Source organism: Balaenoptera physalus, assembly GCF_965194825.1.
Source record: "Balaenoptera physalus genome assembly, chromosome: 17".
NCBI classification, from domain to species: domain Eukaryota; kingdom Metazoa; phylum Chordata; class Mammalia; order Artiodactyla; family Balaenopteridae; genus Balaenoptera; species Balaenoptera physalus.
Window position 1 is genome coordinate 30206271 of NC_138895.1, and position 15194 is coordinate 30221464.

Below are 15194 nucleotides of genomic sequence, written 5' to 3' on the forward strand. Positions count from 1 at the left end.
TATTGTAAATAGTGCTGCAATGAACATTGGGGTGCATTTGTCTTTTTGAATTACGGTTTTCTCTGGGTATATGCCCAGTAGTGGGATTGCTGGATCATATGGTAATTCTATTTTTAGTTTTTTAAGGAACCTCCATGTTGTTCTCCATAGTGGCTGTATCAATTTACATTCCCACCAACAGTGCAAGAGGGTTCCCTTTTCTCCACACCCTCTCCAGCATTTGTTGTTTGTAGATTTTCTGATGATGCCCATTCTAACTGGTGATACCTCATTGTAGTTTTGATTTTCATTTCTCTAATAATTAGTGATGTTGAGCAGCTTTTCATGTGCTTCTTGGCCATCTGTATGTCTTCTTTGGAGAAATGTCTATTTAGGTCTTCTGCCCATTTTTGGATTGGGTTGTTTGTTTCTTTAATATTGAGCTGCATGAGCTGTTTATATATTTTGGAGATTAATCCTTTGTTGATTCATTTGCAAATATTTTCTCTCATTCTGAGGGTTGTCTTTTTGTCTTGTTTGTAGTTTCCTTTGCTGTGCAGAAGCTTTGAAGTTTCATTAGGTCCCATTTGTTTATTTTTGTTTTTATTTCCATTACTCTAGGAGGTGGATCAAAAAACATCTTGCTGTGATTTATGTCAAAAAGTGTTCTTCCTATGTTTTCCTCTAAGAGTTTTATAGTGTCCTGTCTTACATTTAGGTCTCTAATCCATTTTGAGTTTATTTTTGTGTATGGTGTTAGGGAGTGTTCTAATTTCATTCTTTTACATGTAGCTGTCCAGTTTTCCCAGCACCACTTATTGAAGAGACTGTCTTTTCTCCATCGTATATCCTTGCTTCCTTTGTCATAGATTAGTTGACCATAGGTGCGTGGGTTTATCTCTGGGCTTTGTATCCTGTTCCATTGATCTATATTTCTGTTTTTGTGCCAGTACCATATTGTCATGATTACTGTAGCTTTGTAGTATAGTCTGAAGTCAGGGAGTCTGATTCCTCCAGCTCACTTTTTCTTTCTCAAAATTGCTTTGGCATTCGGAGTCCTTTGTGTTTTCATACAAATTGTGAAATTTTTTGTTCTAGTTCTGTAAAAAATGCCAGTGGTAATTTGATAGGGATTGCATTGAATCTGTAGATTGCTTTGGATAGTATAGTCATTTTCACAATATTGATTCTTCCAATTTGGGATTCGCATTGTGATTTGCATTCCGAGGGCAGTAGCTTTATTGGCTTCTCAGTAGCACTAATTCCTATTTTTATATGGTGAGGAGCAAACTAAAAGTTGAATCTGATTATTGTCAGCTAGCACATTATCTTTACCTCACTTTACATCTTTAGTAAACATTATTTTTAACTCCAGTGTTATAGTCCTAATAGTAGACACCACGAATGATTAAGGGTCTCTTAGAGGAGACCTGTAGCATGTTGAAAGTGTCTTGAAAGATTGCTGTTCTGAGCACTCACTGTGCTCTGGGAAGAGGATGATATCGCAGAGGGAGCAAGGGTTTAGAGGAGAACAGGTGCATGTCTCAGTTCCATTTAGGCCATTTGCCTAAGGCCTCTGTGTCCTTGGCCAATTTTTTCAGTTAGGAGCTTCCATTTCCTTGTCTCCTAAGAGGGGGTTGATGACACCAAATTTTCCCCATTTTTTTTTTTTTGATGAAGACTATATGAGCTAATGTGCATAATATCTAGCATCTGGTGAGCACTGAATAAAATTTAGCCTTTGCTCTTGAAGGATTTGCATAACCCCTAAGTTATGTCTGAATATTTAAGGAAAAAAAGCCCGTGATATTAAATTAATGCTTTAAAGATTATTTGGTTGTTTCCCAATCTTTTTCAAACCCAATTAGTTGCCACTGCTACCTTATAGGATTTTCATTATAGGACATGTTTTACAGGGTTTTAGTCAGTAATTTTCCGTGCTTACCTAGCATTCTTCGAGACTCCCATGCATATTCATACCAAGTCCTGACCCGATTCTGCACAATCTTAAGAATGGAGTAAGTGTTCATGTAGGCAACGGTATGATCCATGCAGATGCGGAAGTTGTTCTGATTGGCTGTAGCTGCCCCAATTACATCTTGCATCTAAAACCACAAACATGGTCACTCCACACCCAGCAGAGGAATTAGCAGAGTTACTATAAGCCCAGTTGAATTAAGAGTTCTCACATGATACATTCTATTCTTATCCCTGACTACTTGATTTTTAACACACTGATATTGGGTCCTACTTTCAGCCATTTACCTATAAGATATTGGGCAAATCATATCCTCTTTCTGACCCAACAAGGACAATAGAACCTGTTTTACCTACCATGTGAGGTTTTTGTGAGGATTCAGTCACATAATGCATGTGACTGCACCAAATCTTCTTTGCAAACTTGTATATTACTGCAAAGATGTTAGTTGATATTTTAAAAATTATATAGCTGTGCTTATGCAAGAAATGTGCAAAGAAAGTTGAGCAATTACCTGGCAGAACGGCTAGTCCATTTTGGTGAGTCTCGCTTAGAAAGCATCCTTCATAGATTTTGCAGTGTGGCTGGCTATATAGACTCAATTCATCACGAAATTGCAACCTCTATACTTCCCTTTGTGTTGTTTAGACAGATAAGATCAAATCTCATTATGCTTAAGGCATAGTATTCAGCAGAAGTTGAAATGTGCTGAAATTACTGAAGCATCATCTACTGCTGTGACAATACTTAAGGAACTGTCAGGTTTTAGTTCTCGGATGTTTATAACTCAGCCATGAAAACCCACTTTAGGTTAAAAGCTGATCTTTAAGGTCTCAGCACAGAAAAGATATATAGCTTGACTCTTCCTCTCACATAGAGGGAAGCAAGTGGTTGTAAATTTGCTTTGACTGTGGGTTTATAATACTGAGGAAAACCTGGGCCTCACTTTTGCTCATTCATTCTAGTAGCTTAGCCTTTTCTGCTTATGGAAAAACTACTCATTCTTTGAGATCTAGATCAAATGGCTATTTTATTGTGATGCCTTCCTCAGTTTCCATTTCAGAGTTAATAGGTTCTTATACTTGTCGAAAGTGTCTGCTCGAGGAGCTATGCAGAGAGTCAAATTGGATACTTTTTTAGTTTCTAACCTACTCCTCGAGGGCTATTCTTCAACCACCTCAGTTCCTAGATCTCCTTTTTCCAAGCCATTTCTGACAGATGATGAACATTACCCAGTCACCTAAGGCCTTGAGAATTGGGATATCAGAGATTGGGTTGGGAGATTTAATAGAGTTTTAAATTGGGATCCAAGGACAATTCAAAGCATTATTGATCAGTGTTGGGGGCGGAGAATTTGTAGTGAGAGTAATCTGAATGTTTTATGTGCAATGCTGAATTTTGATGGTGCAGGTGAAGAAGACATATATTCTATGATGTGTGTTCCAGATTAGAGGAAGAAAATGTCAGTCTCTATGAGTTGTATGTGAGAATAGAATATTGCAGTTAAAATGAGATGATCACATCCAGGGTGTAGTTCTTGGGGTGGTTATATGCGGGAATTTTGAACAAGTGGAGGTTTTGTCCAGGGCTTTCTTACTTTCATTTCTAACTGTTCGCCTTCTCAGCATCTTTTAATCACTGTGAGAGTTAAGGCACAAATCTCTATCTCCTGCCTCAATCTTCCTTTTTGGCTCTAGTCCTACATTTTTAGCGGCTTGATATTTCTTCTTGTTCCTTGGATCCTCAAAGTCACTGTAAAGGCAGGTGCAGTGTGGTGTATAAAGCAGCCCTTTCAAACTTTCATGTGCATATGAATCACCTGAAGATCCTATTAAAATGCAAATTCTGACTCAGTAGGTAAGGGATGAGGACTGAATTTTGAATTTCCCAGGTGATGCTTCTACTGTTAGTCCAAAGACCACTTTGAATGGAATTTTAACTGGAGCTGGACATAGTTTTTAATCTTGTAAAAATTTCCTTGGACATAGTAAGTGCTAAATACATGTTAGATTTTACTATTTTTATCAATATGATATGACCTTATCATATGACCATGAATTACATATATGAATTAGGGTTGCCTCTTAATCTCTTTAAACTGGGGTTGACTCAACTTCAAAACTGAGAAAACATTGAAGGGGATCTGGCTACCTCACATATATTTTATAAAAATTTATTAAATAATATTATTTTTGCCATTTATATTCAAATTAATTGTATTTCTCTATAAACAAGCTTCCTATTTTCTTTTTAATATTTATTTATTTATTTATTTATTCATTCATTCATTCATTCATTTGGTTGCACCGGGTCTTAGTTGCAGCAGGCAGGCAGGCAGGCTCCTTAGTTGTGGCATGCATGTGGGGGGAATCGAACCCAGGCCCCCTGCATTGGGAGCATGGAGTCTTATCCACTGCACCACCAGGGAAGTCCCCCCCAGCTTCCTATTTTCAATCACTGTTAATGTAATCTCCCCAGGCATTAAGATTATAATTTGTGCTTATAGTTTTTAACTGCTTGGTGTTCATTTTCCAAACCTAAACATTTTCTAAATAGAGTTTCCTTTACAGTCTCTCTCTCTCTACTCGATTACCATGTTCAGGCTGAAGTTGCCATATCCCTGAGCACCTGTATTAACCATGTTTTTTATTTTCTGTATTTTGATTCTTTGATTTCTGGGACTATCCCTCCCAGAGTTAGCTGATTCCTAAAGATAGCAGACTACTGGGAGTGTGCCTTTCATATGCAAAATAGCCAAACCTGAGCCCATACTCCCAACAACCTTCTTTATTGAGCTCTCATCTTCTAGGCTACTATCCACCCGCCCCAATTACTCCAGGGCCAGGTACCAGGCAACTAGAGACAGTCCCTACACCCCCAGAGCCTGCTGAAATTATCCGAACTGGCCAATCTTAAACCCCTTTACCCTGCTTGATCAGTTCCTTTCCTTGTGCCTCCTTATGTAGCCCTATTGGCAAGGTGTGACCCCCTCTTCTTGGATCTGTTTGTATAACAGATCATCTTTTCAATGTAAATGGTCTCCTGATCTGTTGGCCTCACCATCCATAAATGATAATAAAACCTATATTTTAAAACTGTATGACCCTTCCAATTTATATTATATTTGATTAATCTTCCTTAAATCTCTTATTTGTTAAAAATCCTTCCCTGGCTGATTTCCCACTGCCCTTAGGATAAAGTTCAACATCTTTAATTTAACATTCAGAGCCCTTAAAATATCTTGTCCTTACATACATCTCTAACCTTATTTATAGGTGTCCTTCACTCCCGTCGTTCTGGTACTTTTTCTATTTTCTCAAACATATCTTGTGCTTTATCATTATCTTTCACACACTGTTTCTGATTGATTGAACTATCTGTCTATAACTACTGAATCCTATCTGGTTTTTAAAATACATTCTCCTCTATGAAACCTCCTGGGAAGCTCCCCTTTTCTGACCTAATACAGAGCTTTCAAACTCTCTTCTGGAACTTACCAAGGATAGCAGCCCCTTGACATTCATGGATGTAGGATTTGAGTTCTATTTGTGATCAACTTCAAATGTTATAATGAATAGTTTTCATTGCTAAATTTTGTTAAAGCATGAGTTTTATTCATACCACTGTCAGTGTGGTGAGTGGGAACCAATAATTTATCTAGTGGTAATAATCATTTTGTGATTTCGTCTAACTATTTACCCCGTACACAAATCTCAACATGGCTTTTGCTCTCAGACATATAATATGTAAGGTGCCTTACAAGGAAGTATAACTTCTAAAGATGCTATGCTGTGAGCTTTTTATTTCTTGTGAATCTGGGAATTTACAAAGGTGTTGGGCTCTATCCCTTGCAAATGGCAAATACCTTGCAATAGAGTTATTTGGGTATTTGTTTTACTTTCTTACTAGACTGTGATTCCTTGAGAATAAGACAAGGAGATACCATAATAAACATTTATGAACCAATGATTTTTTAATTAAATTAATTTAGACGGCATTTGGTAGCCTCTGGTTTAAATGACTTTTTAAGTTGATTTTAAGCCAGGGATTTTATGACAATATTTGAAGTTTAAGTAAAAAAAGAGAGCTTCTAAAGTTTTCAGGAAACACCAAGTAAGAAGTTAACTTAGAAATGTGACTCTCTGAGAGTCTAACCCAACACTCATTGTGTACAAGTCTTCTGAAAAATTTGATGGTTTAAAAATTGAAAGGCAATGTTGATCCATTTACATCCCCATTCAATTCATCAAAATAGATGGAAATTAGTAAAAAAACACCAGATAGATTTTGATTTTTTCTCTGTAAAGTTTATAAAGACTTGTTAGACTTTCAAAAATGACAGCATTGTGTAACTAGGGATTCACATCTCAGTTTACCTGACCAATTAAGCTGGAGAACACAAAAACTCCAGAAAAAAAATTCAACAGTTGAAAAACAATTTCAAATGAAGTTTGTGGTTCTGGAAGGACCCCAATGGTAATTAAAGTTCGAACTGCCCAATAATAACATCTCAGATACCTGTGAAAAGAGAAGATATACATTTTGTTCTTTACTATAACAGTAAAATGCCACTATGCTTGGAATTATAGATTACTACAAGATTTTAACGCATTTCCTGCTAATCAAGATTTTCTTTCTGTAGGCAGCATTAGCAAATACCATGTATACTAATGTAAACTTCCTTTTTAATGTAAACTTCTTGATAAACATCGTGAAATGACTAAACAAACCCAAGGGGGGTATTTACTAGCTGTTCCACTTATTTCTCGCTGCAAAGCAAATCATCCTAAAGTTTAGTGGTATAAAACAACAACTATTTTACTAGGCTTATCATATTGTGGGTCAGGTATTTTGTAAGAAGCCCCCCAGAGATGGCTCATCCATGCTCTATGATGAGTGGACCCTCAGGTGACTTGAATAGTTAGAGGACTTGATTGAGGCCAAAGTTCGGAGGACTTGGTTCTAACTGTTGACTGGGTTCCTCTGTTCTCCATGTTGTATCTGTTTGGAATGCCCAGGGTATCTTCTCTCACAGTCTGGTCTTGGGCTGGAATGGTTGGAACAGCTGGGGCTGGCTGGATATTTTCATTCGGTCTCTCCATATGACTAGCTTGGGCTTCCTTACAGCATGGAAGTCTTAGGGTAGATGTACTTTTTGTCTGGTGGCTGGTTTCCCCCAGAGTGATAGCAGCCCAGGCAGTAGCTATAAGGCTTCTTATAACTCAGAAGCCCTGCAATGTCTTAATCTCTTGCCATGTATATTTGCCAAGCAAGTCACTAAGACCAGCCCAGATTCAAGGGAAGGGATATTTGAATATACCTCTCAATAAGAGGAGCAGTAAAGAATGTGAGGCTACCTTTAAACTACCCCACTAGTGATTAGTGTGGAATATCATAGACATCAAGTGTATTTATGGAGATGGGAGAGCCCTTTATAGTTTAGAACCAGTTATTTTTTACTGATGGGAAGTAGAGCAAGTAGGTACATACTTCTCTATTTTCTACTCATATCTTATTATGTTATTGAATATATAAACCATGGCAGAGACAGAGGAGAACTTAGTTATATCTTAAAAGGGGAATTACTCTTGGTTGTAATAGGTAATTTATCTAGAAATTTAGTATTGAAGAAAACCAATTATGCTCAGAAATATACTTGGTAAAGATTCTGTACCTAACTCGTGCAGTTGCAAATGGAGAGACAGATCATAATAGCCCAGATGGGAAGAACATCAGGAACCAGGGCAACAGAAAAGAATATGATAAAGATTAGGACAGAACATATAAGATTCACTTAGCTATATTTGGTCAAGGGTTTCATGTATCCAGAGTGAGGTGGGAATAGAAGTTAGTATTACAACCCCATTGTATATATATATATTGTAATTTTGGTACACAATTAGGTATACTACTGGGTATATTCCATACAGCTCTGTTAACATGGTCTGGATCAGACATTTCCACTGAATCCTTGAAGAAAAATGTCCCATATATAGAGAACATCTTCAGATGTTGTTACAGAGAGACATTTGGATTTAGTGGGTTCCAGCTAGCTATTCTAGTTTCCAGAGTAAACACAGAAAAGCAACACTTTTTACAGAATCCTGCCCTAGTCAGGCTTTTATTTCTTGTCTGCGTGTGAGACATAAACATTTGCAATTTAAGTAATGGTACATTTGTCTTTGAACAAGGATGGTCTTTTTCTTGTGAAAATAGATTACAATTTTCAGATCTTCAAATACTAAGAAGTTGAGGTTTACAAAGAAAGAATCAAACTGCAGTTAAAGTCAGTATTCAAATAAAAACAGATCTAGAAAGAAATCACTTTTTTTGATACTTAATACCTTTTTGAAGGACATGAGTTTTTTGTCTGTTTGTTTTACCTGGTAGATATAGGAACAGACAAAGAATTAACTCTTTGGTAAGGTTTGAAACCTCTGTGTCAAGAGAATAAAAATATTACTACTCTGCAATATTTTTTCTAGCAGGCTTCCTTGGACTTACAAATATTATAGTGAACTTGATGTCAAAGAGAACCACCTTGAAGAAGTATGGAATTAACTTTATGGATTGCATTTTAACTTTTCAATTCCAATTTATAATTTCCTGATTTAGTGTTATCACAGGTCCTGGACCTGTGGGTCTCTTTGAATTAAGGAAATTTATTGACCCCAGTACAGCCCAAGAGTGAGACAGGGACCAGATTCTCTCCCTACATGGCAACTCTATTTCAAGTGTTGGGATTACTATCCCCTGCAAAGTCCCTCCAGTGTTAAGAGGAACAAACACATGAATTACTTTCTCTCATTTTCTTATTTATGGATGTTAGAAAATAACAATTAAATGTAAAACTTAGGCATTGATTTTCCAAATCTGAAGGGTTAGCCTCAAACTATTTTTTCATACTGAAACAGTCTGCTATGTTAATTGGAAGTTTTCTGCCCGGATGCTTTGAGGTTTATTTTGGGATTCTTTTCTCAGTCATGTCTTACAGCCAGACATGCACAACCAAAGGTAAGATTTGTAATTTAATTAGATGGCATCTTATCGATTTTCTAGGATTAGCTTAATTAGTCAAGTGTATCCACCTCTAATATTTACACCCTGGGCAGATAGATCTTTTCAAGCAGATTCTATCTGGCCGATTTAATACCTGAGCTATCTTACAGGCTCTATATATACAGCCCCAAGTTAAAGCACTAAGGCAGAACTTGACATAAAACCATAAAAAAAATTTAGTGTGAAAATAGAAATTCTTCCTCTGTGAAACAAATGCAGCATTAAACTTTTCCCCCAACATTCTGTTTTGAAATATTTCAAACAAACAGAAAAACTGAAAGAATTTCACAGTGAGCACCCGTATATCCACGACCTAGATTCTATTATGAACATTTTACTCAACCTTCTTTGTCAAGTATTCCTCCTTTTTCCATCCATCAATCCATCTTATTTTTTGGATGCATTTCAAAGTAATTTGCAGACAGTAGACACTTCCTCCTAAATACAGTACTTCAGAGTATATATATATATATAAAACTCAGAATATACTTCAGAAAAATATATATATATACTAGAGTTAAGTATTGGTAAAGAGTTATTTTAAAATCTTGAACATACATTGAAAGCACAAATCTTAAGTATACTATCTGATACTATTTGATGAATTTTGACAAACCCATACACCTGTGTAACCCAGAAACCCATCAAGACAGAGAACGTTTCCATCACTCCAAAAAGCTCTCTTTTCCCAGTCAATCCCTGCCCGCACAGGCAACTACTGTTCTAATTTTTTTCTGTCTCAGATGAGTTTTGCCTGCTTTAGAATTTCACACAATGAAATTACACAGTATATACACTGTTGTGTAAGATGTCTTTCACTCAGAATAATGTTTTTGAGATTTAGCTGTGTTTTTGTGTGTATCAGTACTTTATTCCTTTTTATTGCTAAGCACTACCCCTTGCATGACTATGGCACAGTATGTTTATCCATCTTCCTTCAATGAACACCTAGGTTGTTTCAAGTTTTTGGTTCTTGTGAATAGACATTCTATGAATATACTTATATAATTTTTTTTAGACATATATTTTCAGTTCTCTTGGGTAAATATTTAGGCTTGCAATTTTTGTTTTTAAGGTAGGTGTTATATTCAGTTGTAAAAGAAACTGTCAGATTTTATCCCTCCAACAATGTATGAGTTCCAGTTCCTCCATATTCTTACCCCAAGACTTGGTACTGTCAGTGTTTCTAATTTTAGCCATTGTGGTGGATGTGTAGTGGGACATGCAACTTTTAAAAGTACCCAATTTGATACTTTATGAATGGACTTTTAAACTACCCCAATCCATCTTAGTTCTAGGTTTCTGTAAATTTATCACTGAAGGCACCAAATATGGAGAAGAACGGTCTCATTAGGAGATAAACTCCTCAAAGACAGGTATTACACAATAGGAGCTTAATATATTTGTTAAATGACCTGAAAGAATAAGTGAAAGGTTATGCATACTTAGACTTAAGAACATAGGAAGGCTGTATCTGTGAGCACATCTATGCAATCCCCTTCCAGACATGCTGCCAGCTGTCTTTCATCTCCCTTCTGGTCTACTGAATTCTGCTGTTCTGGAGAGGTTTTGTTACATTTGTCTTAGTGTCTAGTGTAAAGACCATTCTTTTTTTTTTTTGTCAGTGTCTGAACTGAAGTACCTAGGGGACCCTGAGTTAATACCTTCATCTACCCTGGTCTCATCTTCCTCCTGTGTCAAATGAAGGGAGTAAGTTATCTTAAATTTCCCTAACACTAAGATATGGACATTCTGACTCTTTCTCCATCCCATCTAAAGTCATGATTCCCACGACAAACTTGCTTGCTATTTTTACTCTTTCTTTTGACAGTCTATGTGTTAGGGATTGAGGCTAGGTATTTGCTAAGAGGTTTGTGCACGCTGGGAAATTTATGTCAGAAAATAAATAAATTGGGGTATATATGGATTAAGGGACATTGGGAACATTTCTGGGTACCAAATAACCTTAACTACTTATGTTTTCCTTTTGAGCTAAGTAAGCCCTTTCCTACTTTGTCAAATTTCACAGTCAAATGAAAGATGCCATCTACTTAGTATAAATGAAAATGACTTCTTGTCTTCTATTGAAATGAACAGACATTATTATTCTGATGAGGATTAATAAAATAGTAATAAATGACTCATTTTAATTGCTCACAATGCTCCACTTATGCCCCACAGTTGCTGCATAATTCTAACTAGGAGAAAGTTTACAAGTCCAGTGATTTCATAAGCAACCTTCAATTTATAGGTCATCAGAAACCATCACGAGGGTTAACTAAAAAAATGCTTTAAGCTTACGTGGTCAAAGGGTAATATGGAATAATAGAAGGGGCAGGTGATGCTTAAAAACTGTGGGAAAATGTAAGTATGTTAATAACTGCCATTTGCAAATTATCTTAAAATACATATAAATGCTGCTTTTAAAGACATTTTATTTGTAAGGATGTGTCCCTGACAGCTGGTAACAGGATTATTGGAGCTTTGGTTTTGGGTGAGAACCCTCCTGTCTAAAGAAGCAGAGAATGGGCTGTATCATACCAGTGCTGTGAAATGTATTGAGACTTGCTTTTTGGCCTAGAAAATGACCACTTTTTGTAATCTTTCCATGAGTAATTAAGAAGAATGAGTGGTTTCTTTTTCCAAGGAGGAAATGCAGATGGCTTATAGATACATGAAAAGATGCTCAACATTGCTAATCACCAGGGAAATGTAAATCAAAACCACAATGAGATATCACCTCACGCCTGTCAGAATGGCTATCATCAAAAAGAACACAAATAACAAATGTTGGCGAGGATGTGGAGAAAAGGGAACCCTTGTACACTGTTGATGGTAAAGTAAATTGGTACAGCCATTGTGGAAAACAGTACGGAGGTTTCTCAAAAAGTTAAAAATAGCACTACCATATGACTCAGCAGTTCCACTCCTGGGCATATATCAAAAACAAAAACAAAAACATTAATTCAAAAAGATACATGCACCCCAATGTTCATAGTAATGTTGTTTACAATTGCCAAGCTATGAAAGCAGCCTAAGTGTCCATTAACAGACGAATGGAAACAGAAGACGTGATACACACACACACAAACACACACACACATACACACACACTGGAATACTACTCAGCCATGATAAAGAATGAAATCTTGCCATTTGCAACAACATGGATGGACTTGGAGGGCATTATGCTAAGTGAAATAAGTCAGACAGAGAAAGACAAATACTGTATGATATGTGGAATCTAAAAAATACAACAAACTAGTGAATACAACAAAAAAGAAGCAGACTCACAGATATAGAGAACAAACTAGTAGTTACCAGTGGGGAGAGGGGAGGAGGGAGGGGCGTTATAGGGATAGGGAATTGAGAGGTACAAACTATTATGTGTAAAATAAGCTACAAGGATATATCGTACAACACGGGGAATATAGCCAATATTTTACAATAACTATAAATGGAGGATAACCTTTAAAAATTGTGACTCATTATATTGTACAGCTGTAACATATAATATTGTACAGCAACAATAACTCAACAAAAAAATTTTTAAAATTAATGAGTGGTTTCTAATTCTTGGGTACAAAGTTCCATTTGTATTTGTTAAATCAAGTTTTTTAATGGGTTCTCAAATCTTTTATATCTTTACTGATTGTCTTTGGTTGCTTGATCAGTCAATAGTTGTGTGTTGATGTCTCACACTTTGATGGTGTATTTGCAAATTTCTCTTCCTTCTAATAATTTTTGCTTTATGAATTTCTTTGATTCATCATAAGTACTTTGCATTAGGTGCATGTGCATTTAGAACTGGTAAATATTGATAGTGAATTGAAACTTTTACCATTATATGATAACCTTATTTTTCCCTAAAATAATTTTTGTTTTAAAGTCTATTTTGACTAATATTATTTGACAGTCTCTTTTAGGTGGTGAATTTAATTCATATTAACTTATTCTGCTTACTGATATAGTTTAAGTTGTTTCTACAATCTTATCTTCTTTTTATTCTACTGATTCAGAAGTTATCTTCTCTATTTCTGTTCCTTAGTGATTATCTTACTACTCTACTCCAGCTTCAGTACACACATTTGTTTCTTAGACTTTGGAGATTGCTTTTACTTTCTAGAGAGTTTAGCAATCATTGAAAACTGTTGTAATTATAATTTATATAGAAATGTATCTTATAACAAGTAACTACAATAACTAATACAACAAAAATTTCAAGTGGTTTATCTTCTTGTATTTTAGTGAGAGGGCTTTGAATATCTGGCCTGCACTATAGCTGGAATTAGACGTCTAAAGTATTAGAACAATGTAGCTTCAGTTTCTTATGGGTTGAAGCTGAGGTTTCTCTCTTCTTGTTATAATACAGATTTGGTCATTCCTTCCTTTTTTCTTTACTCTCTCTCATACACTCACTATATGTTAGGTATTTAAAGAAGGCAAGTAGGAAGAGAAAGTAAAGAAACTTCCTTCTTGCCTTCTTTAAATACCTAACATATACTGAGTGTATGTTATATACTTAACAATGTTCTAGGCACTGGGAACAAGATATATTCTCTAGAAATGCTGCAGAAAGGCATCCAAGTATGAAAAGAGAAATAGCTCCACTTTTTCTGGATGGCAACTGTATATTATTTTGCTAATTTGATAAAAACACTTATCAGACTTATGGGTCTAATGATGTTGAATTACATACTTCTAGGCAATATTTAATATAGTTGGTATCTTAGTTTTCTTTGTAGCTACTTATATTAAACTAAATACATATTTAATTCACATTCTAAAGGGAATTACTTATAGATTTGGTTATACACTTTCTTCTTGTTGTGTGTGTGTGTGTGTGTGTGTGTGTGTGTGTGTGTGTGTATTTCCCTGATCAGTGGGCCTTCTGACTTTAAAATTCTAAAATTAGTTCTGGTTAAAAGTTCAAAAAATGTTATAATCCCTCATTCAGATCCTGCTCACTCTAGCTAGGGTGTAATTTTGTGAGCTATTTTTACTCTTTTTGCTCTATCCTATAATTGTTTTTCTCCCCAAGGCTGCTGTGAGTTGCCCTTCAAAGTCATGCTGGGACCTGTTATTTTCCAGTAAGGACATTGCTTTATAATAGGCTCAATGTCATTTCAATGGAGCAGAAAGTTAGTGGAATCTACCTTATGCCAGGCCTTTTTATCTACCAAAAGGAAATTTCACTATTAAATAACTAAGTTGCCGTTATTGAGCCCTGATTCTACTGTACTAAAATTTTCAGACAATCTCTTATTCTCAGGGTACTTGCATATCTAATTGTCAAGTTTAGTATATGATCCTTGTTACTCTGTAAGTGTTTAATTGAGTTAGTGGTTATAGCTGACTCATAAACCCATAAAACTCTTCAGTGGTAAACTAATTAGCCACTGCATCTGCCCTCTAAATAATTAACATTGTTCATTACTAACAATCAGCATAGGAGTTATTAAAAGTTACCTTACCACTCAGCTGTCTAAATCAGAGGCTTTCAAACATTTTTGTTCATGATCCTGAGTAAGAAATGCATTTTACAGGTTAATCCAGGACACACACACGCACACACACCCACGCACCCTACTAGGTATGACAGACTTGGATATTTTCTATTCTGTCCTCCTCTATTCTATCCTCTTTCACTTAAAAACACACTGACCTACTAATAAAGAGTTTTTATTGCCCATTAATGGATTGTGATTTACAGTTTCAAAAAACACTAGCTTAAGAAAGCTCACACTGAAACACAAAATTAAGAAGAATCAATAAACGTTTCCTTCAAAATTAAAACTTACTTGTTTCCTTCACCATCATACACCCATCTGGTAGTTCCAATTCCTTCATAGTCTGAAGCCCAATAATACATACAGGCATTAATGTGCAGAGTAAAGAGCAAGTATCCAGTTGTTCGAATGGCTCTGACAGGAGAATAAATGCAAAGTAAGACTCATGTTGTTCCTGGAATACAGCCTATTTTAACATTTTCTTTTCCTTAAAGTCTCTGCTGAATCTCCTTGTTTTAAATTTGTGAACTGTTAACTCTCATTAGTACAATATAAAATGATGGTGCCTTCACATGTTTTCTGACTGCAGTGTCTTGACTGGGACTGACAGGGTAGAAAAAAAGAAATCCTCTCTTTTCACAGATGGTATGAGTCAACTCCCTGAAAGA

General features: G+C 35.8%; 1 protein-coding gene across 1 annotated transcript in view; it reads right to left on the reverse strand.

The window, feature by feature from the left end:
* Positions 1-15194, reverse strand: part of CNGB3 (cyclic nucleotide gated channel subunit beta 3) — a 161999-nt gene that overhangs the window by 45884 nt on the left and 100921 nt on the right. The window contains 3 exon segments of the mRNA XM_082434062.1: positions 1925-2084; positions 6334-6475; positions 14818-14940. Of these exon segments, the coding sequence (XP_082290188.1) occupies positions 1925-2084; positions 6334-6475; positions 14818-14940 (425 nt within the window).